The following is a 12,104-nucleotide window of genomic DNA, read 5'->3' as shown; positions in this document are numbered from 1 at the left end:
ATTTATTATTTATTATTTAATTGAATGTCGCGCATCCATTTCCAAGAAAGTTTACACACATATATATATATATATATATATATATATATTATATATAAATTAAGAAATGGAGTCAAATGCAGGTGTTATTCAAATCTTTAGACTTCTGACATATGCTTCAAAGAAACCATTGATATTATTCCAGAGGGAATAAAATGATGTAAAACAAACCAATCATCTTGTCAGGGGAAAGAAAGAGAGACAAAACACATCAATAAGCCATTTTATCTGAATGTGATTACTGTGTATATGATTAAGGGGAATACTGACAAGTTATTTTTTAAATTAACATCAAAATTAATTTAGAGAAATAGAAGGAGGAATAAGAAAGAAATTAACAGAAAACTAAGAGTAGAGAAATATAGTGTGACAGATGAATGTGAATAAAGCTTAAAAGCATGGAAACAGGTATATGTAGTGGAAATGAAATGTAAGAAGACAGTTAAAGGTCGAATTTCGTAGATGTGTAGGAATTACTTATAGGAACTAAAGGTATGTTTTTGCCTATGTTTACAATGATAAATGTGTTCTTTAAACGTGTTTACAAGAGTATTCTCTGAGAAGAGGATGAGAAATTGTTCTTCATTACAGGGTGGACAAAAAGATTTACCTTTGTCATAGGGGAAGAATCTAGATAGAATATTCCATTTAAAATCAAATGGTTTATTACATTACTTTAGAGACCAAATTAATTTATTAAATCCAGTATTGTTGCATTTATTGATATATCTAAATGTAGAGTAATGGTTAGATATTCTTTTCAACAACTGAGATGATGAACAACCTATGTAAAAAAAGACATCAGAACCAGAAGTAATTTTACATTAATAAACAGAGTTTCTAGTCTTAGAATTGCTGCTATTTACGATGATGATATAACTAAAGCCATCTTTTTGGATATTACCCTTAACTTATATAATGATTCATATTTCCCATGCCATATACCCTCAACTAATTTAAAATACATTAGCTCTTTCAGTAATCATTCAAAGGCTATTACAAGGAATTTAGTTTAAAATATTTCACTTAGACTTTCTAGATTATCTGCTAATGTTGATATCTTCAACGATAAAGCCAAATTTTATAGCTCTGCCTTACTTAAAGCAGGCTATAAAGAAAAAGTTACCTATATTAACCCTATTGACATTAATTCTAACTCTATTAATCAAGACATGAAAACATGTCATAACGGTAATAACAATATAAATTTTAGTTTGAATAACAACACTAAATCAAAAAATGTAATTTTGCAGCATAAGGGAGATAACCGTTCTTTATATCCCTTTATACATAATAAAAATAAGTCTAGGACTTTTAAACTTTTTACCCTAATAACATGGTGTGTCCTAATAAAACTGTTTGGTTGATAATTCCATATGGTAAGCAGATCAAATCCAACCTCCCTTGCAAATTTCATGAAGCTATAAGAATTTCCAAAAAAATTTAAGATACCATTCCATTATCAATTCACACTGAATTAGGATAAGGTTTTCAAACACCAAAAACCTTTCACAAATCATCTCTTTGCATAACAATAAGTTGTTAAATACAAATCCACTTAATGAAAATAATGACATTGATATTATTAATGCTAACTGTTCTTTGAACAATATTAACAACAATATCAATATTTCTGATATAAATTCGAATTGTATAAAGATTTGAATAAAATCTGCATTTGACTCCATTTCTTAATTTATCTATGTTATACAAAAACATTTCACTTAACCCTGGAATTTCTACTTTTACAAGTAGGCTGTAATATCCTTGGCACTTATGTGAATTTTTGCTACCCTGGTAACTATTTTTTTTTCTGTGTTATTTGTACACAATGAAAAAATACACATACATACACACACGCACGCACACACACACACACACACATATATATATATGTATGTATGTATGTATATAACATTTCTCTCAATCTTTCCTCTTAGAACTATAACTCTCAAGAATGTCTTCACTCCCAAAGGTTTCCTACAGATGTTAAATAAGCTGGCCATGACTCGTAGGCACTTCCCTCCTCTCACTGTCTTGTGTAAAAGAAATAAACTTAATTAATTGATTTCATTGATCACATTTTCATGAGATAAATAAAATATTGATACCTGACACAGATACTCGACCATCAATTTGCAATAGAGTGTACTAATACTGATTTTACTGACACCTCAATTCATTTTATTACATTGATATTTTTAGACACTAATTTTACAGTTATACTATCTTTGCTAAGGAGACCTAATAAGACTAAAACATTTCCAGAATTGTCATCATGAAACTGAAGATTAAACTCACTCCTAACTGCATTCTATATTTATCTAATTTCAATTAATTTAAATTCCGGGAACCTTCTGCTGCTTTTCTTTGGTCATAATTAGTGGTTACGAAAGTGACTGCTTCTCATGGCTATGTGTAAAATCTAAATTAAGATTTCTTGGCTTATAGCATCAAGTATGTTAACATCGACTTTATAATTTATGTTTTTGAATTTGATAGAAATAAAATGGTTGGGCACTGTACCATTTCATTTCTACCAAATTTTTATGGTGAGGTACTAAATACCTCACCATATTTAGTTTAATTCTTTTTTATTTTTAATTTAAAATTCCGATTAAGTTGGATTTAAAGACTTGCAGGCACATGGAATTTCATTATACAACCATAATATACTATAAAGTATATTAAATGTTTTTATAAGCCAACACCATGTTCTACTGCGTTAGCAGTGTTCTTTACATTATTTTGTTAAGGTTATTTCTACAGACATTATAGCCAGCACTGATTTTTTGCTACATTTCATATCAAGATGTCAGTTGTAAACAAACAATGAGATTGGAGACAAATATGAGTAATGAGTGTATATGCCTATTTCGTGGGGGGGGGGGTCCCCACGAAACCCAGGCCACATTCCTAGCAGCCCCACCCCAACTAACCATCACAAACATAGACCTCTTTCTGAAGCAAATTCAAAGCAACTGTATTTCACAAATAAAACTTAACCTAATGAACCCATTATTTTGTTGTTTTACATGAATCACTACCCTATTATTGCCCCACCTTTTACATGAATCACTACCCCATTATCACCCCACTTTTCTTCAATACTCCCTTGGAACTTTCCACCACCACCAGGAGAGCAATACTGCCCAGTCTGGGAACCACTGATCTAACCCTCTCTTGCCTCCAAACACATTGTTTATATAGCCACCACATACAGCGGTGTAAAGTTATTGAATATACCAATTTACATGTTAAACACATTCCTAGGGCTGGCATGTAAGTATTAAAGACTTGTAGGCACATGGAATTTTGTTATGCAACCATAATATACTATAAAGTATATTAAATGTTTTTATAGTCAATAGTGTGTGATCTGAGATTTAGCTTTGAGACTCTCTTGTTGGTCTGTGTAACAGCACAGTAGCTTTCCATACCTTGAAGTTAGAGGAAATAAGCAATAGAAATTAGTTTAGTGAATTACTCCACTCCCATACAAAAATTAATCTTGTACTGAAGGAAGGCTGTATTATTATTTTGAGCCAATAAAGGAGTCCTTACAGCAGAGGCCAGGAACCTTTTTAGTACAGAGCAAATTACAAGTACATAAGAATCTGTTGTGAGAAAAATATGAAACTTTATTCTAAAAATTCATAGGCTTGCAATTTATAGGAAATTACTGTTTTGAATTTAAATTGTAAACATTTTTCATGTAGGTTTTAAAAACTTTATCAGTGAATACTTTCGAATCTGAATGCAGAAAAATGATTCCCTATTCTTCTCTATCAGTGCTCAACATCCTAGAAGTAGCAGCTTTATAGTATACCATATTATCTTAAACAAAAAAAAAAATCATCAGATAATGTAGTTCTTGATACACTATATATCAACAAAAATCACTGTGTAATCCACAGATGAGATTGCACTACAAGGTTTCTACTACAAATATCTAAAGCAATTATATCAAACATAGAGTTGAAAAGTGTAAATATTGTTGCATGTGTTCTTTCTCCTCTTCTCATGTGTTTTCTCTCTCTCTCTCTCTCTCTTTCATCTCTCCCCCTTTCCCTTTTCCAACCCTTCCTCTTTGTCTATTGGTCTATTAATATATTTCTCTATATATATCAATCTATCTGTACTGCTTCATTTTATTTTAGAAACATGAAAGAAGTAAAGGCCACTGTAACAACCAGATATCCAGAGGAAATTAAAAAACTTGAAAAGCTACAGAAGATATGGTCTTCTATTCCATTTTGGAGAAAAGAGCGGATTGTTAACCCTTCAAAAGTCTGACAGGAATTTTTACTTAAAGTGAGTAACATACTATTTAGTTTTCACTAAGAGTTCTTGGTGAATTCTACCTAGTATCTCTTCAGTATTTAATGAAAAGTACTAACTAAACAAACTACCCCCATAACCACTGAGTATTCTTCTATTCTTCCATTCTTTTTACTGGTAGCAGTCACTGGGCTGTAGTTATACAGGGACATTGCCTTCAAGGATTTTATTTCAATATATGTTGACCCCTTGTACTTTGGTTAGCTATCAATCTTGAAGGAAGATGAAAGGTACAGCCAACTGCACATAGAGACGGAGATCCCAGACAGAACTTTGTGGCCACAGTGTATTTTCCTTTTATATTCAGAATTTTTCCATTCAACATTGATATACACACACAACCACACACAGGCATGAAACAGTTTGTAAAAGGAAGATATGGAGACTTAAGCAAACAAAAAAAAAAATTAGACATATTCTAATTAAAGCATGAGACAAAAAGGAGGATAAAGATGCATAGTACAGAGGACAGTTGGAAGTTCATATGGAACAACTTACTGAAGGCCACAAACCAAATCTGTGGCTGATATAAAATCCTGGCCACACCAAGAGTGACATGGTGGGGAGGTTGACAGCTATAAAAGTGAAAAAACAAACTTGGAAATACTGAGAAAAATAGAGGCAGCAGAGAATTAAACCATGTGATTCGGAGAGAAGTTAGGCATCAGGTTTATGTAGCAAAGGGAGAAGTAAAAAGTAAGAGGTTTACCAATGTTCTACAACATGAGGTTTAGAGATGTGAGATTGTGAGACAGTGTATTAGAGAGAATCAAATGATTGTAGGAGAGAAATGTGAGTGGATAGATAATAGTACACTTGCACTAGATAATTCTAAAAAGAAAGATGCATGGAAGCACTACTACTACTATAAGATTATTAAATGTAGAGAATGCATGGGAAGAAGAGTGTCTTCCCAACATGAACTCAACAGAGAAACTAGCTATCCCAGCTGACAGAAGTATGATAGATAAAGCAATTATGGATACAAAGGAAATGAAAGCCTTTGTTCCATTGTAAACCACCACTGAGAAATTTAGAATATCTAGAAGAGTAGGACATGACCTAGTCATCTGTATAGTTAATCAGGTTTTACAGGTGACATAATCAACAACTGGTGTAAAAGCATTATAATTTTTCCAAAGATAAAGGAGGTAACTTAGATAAAAGTAATTACAGAGGAATCGAATTACTGGACCAGGTCTGCAAGTTGTTGAAATAAAGTGTGTAGAGTGTGATCATCTCAAAAAAAAAAAGATCAGGTTTCAGCTATGCAAGATTTCCTCGATGGTGTTGAAGAATATGAAAACTTTTTGAAAATCGTCATAACAGGTGACAAATCGTGGGTCTATGGTTATGACCCCAAAACCAAGGCTCAGTCTTTGCTGTGGAAGAGGATTTGAAAACATCGAGGAAATATCAGAGAATACAATGAGGCAATTGTTTGCCATCCCAAAAAGGAGCTCCAGGGATGCTTCCATCAATGAAAACGACACTGGATAAAGTGTGAGGTTTCAGAAAGGGACTACTTCAAAGGAAATTAAATACTGAACTGATATGTGTTGTAGTTTTCTTTTTATAGCACCAGTCCCAATACATTTTGATCAGACCTTGTAGATTCTCTCAAATGTCCAAGAAGTTTACTAGAAGTGGTAGATAGTTTTTTTAATCTAGGTGAATTAATAGGCAGTGGAGGAGGATGTTCTGAAAGTATAGTTACAAAGATAAGAACAAAATGGAGAAAGTTCAGGAATTATTACCTTTGTTGGTAACAAAAGATTTCTTTTTCATAGTGAAAGGCAGATTGCATGATGCTTGTGTATGAACTGCAGTGTTATATGATAGTGAAACAGACCCTGAATGCAGAGGACATGCAAAGACTAGAAGGGAATGAAGCTAGTATTCTCCAATAGATGTGCAAAATCAGCATGTATGTTTGACAAAGTACAAATGTGTTGAGAAAAAAATTGGGTATCAGTGGAATTGCATGTAAGAATGAAGACTGTGCTGGTAAGGTCATGTGATGCATGTGGATGATGACAGTTGTATAAAAAAGTGCTGATTGTATAAACGTGGACTGAACTTGTGGAAGTGGGAAACCAGGGAAGATATAGGGCAAAGTGGCAAAGGCTGATCACAAGAGCCAGGTTGGCATTTTATTATGCTTTATAAAGCCCATCCATCCCTGTGAAAAGTAAGGTATTAAAAGCATTATCTTTGTGTCTACACTCTCAGTTGGCTCTGACCCAGCACTCAATCTGACCTTGTCAAGCTTTCTCCAACTATAATCTTTCCAGCACCTATCCCCCCCATCAAGCAACACAAGATACCAAAAGATAAACCCATTCATCCAAAATTGCTTGGGTTTGTGTGTGCGTATGTACATTCTTGTATTTATGTATAAACATTGAGCGTATGTGTGTTTGTCAGGAAGAACATGTATGCATGAATGCATGTGTTTTTGTTTGCTGTGTTTGTGTGTGTGTACATATATATGCATACCTTTGGTATTTACGCGTGTGAGTGTGACAGATGTATGCTAGTGTAGTTACAGCAGCATTGCTGGTGTAGGGGAAGAAGATAGGCATTGAACTGTTTGGTGGTGTGGGGGGAAGGATGTGTGTGTGCATGGATAGCTGTGTGTGTACATAGATGCGTGTGTGTGTTTGCATGCACACACTACACATGTGGAGGTGAATGTATTGAAGGGGTCTACCTGCAGCCTGCATAGGCATTGATGGTTCGGAACTATGTTCTTGGTTGTGGGGCAGCCAATGCTAAGGCGGTATCTCTGGGTTGTTGGCAGTGAGTGGTTTGAAGTTCACCAGGCAAGTGCATTTCTGATGGCTGCAATAAGATAATTCATATTTCCCCTGCATGTTGGTAGAAAATATGCAGTCTTTGATGGAGGCAGAGCTGGCAATTGTGGGCACTGGGTGAGTAGGGCTGGGCTCTGTCAATAGTTGCCCGGTTTGATGTTAGGGGTTTCATCTTGGAGATCATGGAGTCTCCAGAGGAAATGAAACAAAGAGGTGGAATTCTCTCTATCTTTGCATCTAAGCATGTGCATATGCTGTGTATACCTTCCTTTGAAGTTGTTCACCTCCATTCCTGTGTAGTGCTCTGAGATACTACCAGATAGTGTGAGGGTGGCTCTGTGGACTACAGCTCTTGAGAGGCAGCATCCTCCTAGAGGGCAATTTTTAGAGTTTCAACTGTTACAAGTAGGAGTTGGAGATTGTGCAGGAGAATTTTTGCATCTGTTGTAGCATGCAATGTTAAGAGGGATATTATCTAAGCAGGAGTAGCTCACCTTGACGTTGTGTGGGTTGAAGAACTTATAGTACTTGTGGCCCCTGAGGAAATGATTCTTAATCAATGACCAAAAATTCTTAACTATGTTGGCTGAAACTTCTAGATTAACTGAGGTGTTGAACCAGATTATCTTTCTCTTTCTGGTCCTCTTTAGGTCTGGGATTGAGGTTTGGGGGGGGGGCCCTCTATATATGCTAACTTCTTGGAAAACGCACTACTTGCCAATGCATCATTGTAGTGGGTGGGGGCACTGTGGAAGGTCACCCTATCGGCTGCAAGCTTGAATATTCTTCTGATAACACTTGAGACTAGATTTTGTAATTACTGTAGGAATGGTGGGGAATTCGATCTTCTGTGGATGTACAGTTTCCTTGTTTCAGGTCTAGGGTCATGTCTAGGAAGTCAACCATAGTCAAGGTGGTGGTAACTATTGTGGACTAGCTGAATTCTTTTAATAATTTTTTCAGATTCTTCCTAAACTTGTCCACAGCATGGCCATTCATATGGCTTGAGATCAACAGGCCATCATCCTTGTAAAGTGCCAACCTATGTGGGTGGGTGGGTGTGTTTCTTGAGGGTGTTCAAGATAAATAACCTGATGAAGACGATGATCTCAGCCCCATAGAAATGTCAAACAGTGGATTACCTTCTTTTTTACCCAGAAGAAATTGTTATGAACCAGGATTGACTTTGTGGTGTTTGGATGATTCTGACATTGAGATTATTTATACTAGTGAATTGCTCAAAAAAATCCAGGACCTTCAGGAGAAGAGGTTTTGATATAGCAGGGTAGAAGTCTATGATTCCATGCAGGCTGACTTGTTCTCAATACCGTAGAGTCAGTTGATCACAGCTGTGCTGGAATCCTATTGAATCCTTCTAATATCAGAGTTGATGGTATCAAGAATGTGCTTAAGAATGTGTAACAATGCCTATCTAGCTTTTAGAGGGGCTGATCAGCTTGCATTTGAGGTTGGAGAGGAAATTAGGTTTGTGATCCTTAAGTGTAATATAGAAGGGTTGCATGGCAAGGCAGTCCATATGATCCTCTATATTAAGGAGAATAATGAGCTCCTTTGCTTCTGTATTTATGTCATTTTGTATGGAGGTGCTAGCTTTCTTGTACATCTTGATGATTGTACATGTGAGGAGTTTTGCATGTGTGGGGATGCTTGTTTCATAAATATTCTTTGTTTCGTCTACAAGGACATGTACATTAGGTGATTGTTTAATTTTTGCCATGTAATCATTTGAAGATTTGAGAAAGGGATTAGAACAAGGCTGAAAACTTACCTTCTTTGCAATGTTCCATAAGTCAGCTTCGAATCTCTCAAGGTCCTTTATCTGGGGAGGGCATTTTCGAGATTTAAAGCTAAACTTGTTTGCAAATGTAGTAGTGGATGGATTCTCAAAGAAGAAGACCTTCCAGTACATATGCTTGATAACATTTTCAGTTTTTTCTGTGTTTGGTATCAAACAGAGCTTCCTTGGTAGTTTTTGGATGTTCTTCAATGAACATGGCAGTGGTTGTCTCCATTGCAAACTGTTAGTCAGATGGACAGAGCTCTACAGCGTCTGGAGCACATGTACAAGTGAATGAACAAATGAAAGAAAAAGGCACACAGCACATTTAGTTGGAGTTACATATATTATTTAAAACTTAAGGATTCTTACAGAAACTAACTCAATCAGGCTCAGATTACTGAATGGAGAAGTACAAGAAGCTACTGGAAAGATGGCTACTGGAAAATGGGCTGCTATTGTTCAAGGTGGGTCATGTGGTGTTGTTAGGAGTGAGATCAACATTTCTTGGACTGTGGCTGAATAAGAAGCTGGCAGCACCCTGGTGTCTGGTGGGTCTTTGAAAGAAATTAGAAACCAACAGAAGCAAGGCCAGTGAGGGAGAGAGAGAGAGAGAGAGAGTGTGTGTGTGTGTGTACTAGATGTATGAGTGCATGGATGTAGGTGTGTTATTGATTGTGTGTATGTGTGTGTGAACATGAATACATGTGAGTTGGTGCTTGCTATATACATGTGCATGCACAAATGTACTTAAGATGCATGTATAAGCATGTGTATGTGTATGTACATTTTTGTATTTGTGTATAAACATATGAGTGCATTCATGTTTGTCGGGAAAAACATGTATGCATGTGTTTTTGTCAGGTGTATGTGTGTGTACACACACACACACACACACACACACATATATATATATATATATATATATATATATATATACATGTCTTTGGTATGACAGATGTGTGCTAGTGTAGTTGCAACAGTGTCTCAGAGGTGTTGGGTAGAAAGATAGGCATTGGACTGAGGTTTGGTTTTGTGGGATAAGGGAAGAGAGGAAAAGTATACGTGTGTATATGTGTTTGTGTGTGTGATTTGGAAACATTTTCATATTTGATTTAAGTTTGATTTGGCTGTAAGTGGGAAGGAGACCAAAATTCATGAGTTGTAGCTAATCACTACTCCAATCTTTGATAGTAGCTCAGCTTGATATCAGTGGCCACAGATGGGCTTCTCAAGATCCTGGAACACTAGAGGAGAAGAGTGTTCACTAGAACACTAGAGGAGAAGAGGAAATTAGGTTAGCACCAGAAGATAGAGAAACTTTTTGAGGTTTTATTCATGAGGTCGGACTCATCTGTGAGTGGGCTTTCACTAGAAAACACTTCTCCATCTGTGAGCTAGACACTTTAACAAAAGCTAGAGGCAGGGAGAACACTTCAATTCTTTCAGCTTCTCTTATATTCACTAGGATTACACAGCAGTCAACATTATAAGCTTCTCATTATGAAAAACATCACTGTCTTGTTTGTTGTTTTAACATCCATGAGGAAATTAAATCAATGAGAGTATACAATGCTATTTTAAATAACACTTGTTATACTTTTATGAAGCTAACATTTACTCAACTATTATATGGATGTGTAGAAGTGACAAGATCATTGCTTTAACTATTGCTGCTGCTGCTATTACTACTACTACTACCACTACCACCACCACATCTACTACTAGAGCTACTACCACAACCACTACTACTGTTACTACTACAGCTACTGCTACTGATATTAGGTGGGTATGTGGGATGACAAAATTAGCACTAATTTTAAAGTGATGTGTATTTCATGATGGTAATCTCTCGTGGTCTGAGAAAGATGGTTCTGCAACTTCCTGTTGGACAACATGCACAATTGATTTGTTTATAGTGATCAAACGTATGTGTTGTACATTAGCTCACTTCCTCCATCAAATCAATGTTGCCTGAACAGATGCATAGTATACCACACATCAGGTGTTAAAGTGGTTGTAGAGCAAGGTGAAATGAAATGTTTTGCTCAAGAACACAATGCATCACAATTGCATTAAACTACAATCTCATGATCATGAGTCCAGGAATTGAAACCACAATCTCATGATCATGAGTGCAACACCCTAACCACCAGGGCCATGTGCCGCAAAGTGATGTGTATAGGAGTAACAAAACAGCTGGTTTTTCCAACTGCTTGTTTATCATATTTTTACTGTTGCTATTGTTGTTAGTGTTGTTATTTTTCAAGTCAATTTAATATGTAGTCACATTTCCACTCTCAACTGAAATTATTTTCCCTCTCCTTTTGTCCTTTATAAAAGCCCATCACTTTTATAGGCCCTCCCAGACTAGTGAGATTGATATACTGCTGTCGGTCAATGTTCATTTTAAACTCCTTTAGATCAATGTCTGCAGGAAAACAGATGAGTAAAAAGGGAATTCCAGAAGGTTTCAGTAATGTCTCTAATGCCAGTAGGAGAGGCAAAATTCATCAGAATGTAGGGATCTACTTTTCTTTGTGATTAAACATTCCTTTATTCACATTTTTTTCCAAATCAGTTTATGCCACTATTGCTAGCTAAACACATAACTTTGCGTGGTAGTGTAGCTTTATCTGCTAGTCTTCTTAATTGTGTAAATAACTGTATCTTGGAGTGGATTAACATTAGTTTCTATTCTTTTAGAATATTTGTTAATGCCAAGATGAACAATGATAAGTATCAGCTGCTCTTAAGAAAATAAATTTCTCTTTTATGGCTCCCATAAAATAATAATAATAATAATAATAATAATAATAATAATAATAATAATAATAATAACCAGAAATTACCAAAAACACATAATGAAAAGAAATATAACAAGTAACTGTAGAATATGTGGAGATCGACAAGAAACAATAAATCATATTATCTCTGGCTGCCCAGTCCTGGTTAAGAAGGAATATATTCACAGACACGACAGAGCTGGAACCTATATACACTGGAAGCTATGCCAACACTATGGAATAACAACAGAAAAAAGATGGTATAAACACACGCCAGAAAAGGTCACAGAAAACGAGAAAGCAACCATACTCTGGGATATGCCA

At 35.6% G+C, this 12,104-nt stretch overlaps 1 protein-coding gene across 1 annotated transcript in view; it reads left to right on the top strand.

The window, feature by feature from the left end:
• The window catches only part of LOC106868711 (complement component C1q receptor-like), a 200,156-nt gene that overhangs the window by 159,427 nt on the left and 28,625 nt on the right, over positions 1-12,104 (top strand). Inside the window, exon 7 of the mRNA XM_052968783.1 lies at positions 4,200-4,353. Coding sequence (XP_052824743.1) covers positions 4,200-4,335 — 136 coding nt within the window. The 3' untranslated portion in view covers positions 4,336-4,353. The remainder of the gene's footprint in view (positions 1-4,199; positions 4,354-12,104) is intronic.

This window comes from Octopus bimaculoides, chromosome 6 (genome assembly GCF_001194135.2).
Source record: "Octopus bimaculoides isolate UCB-OBI-ISO-001 chromosome 6, ASM119413v2, whole genome shotgun sequence".
Lineage (NCBI taxonomy): Eukaryota > Metazoa > Mollusca > Cephalopoda > Octopoda > Octopodidae > Octopus > Octopus bimaculoides.
Note: the sequence above shows the minus strand (reverse complement) of the source record. Positions and strands in the feature narration are given on the sequence as shown.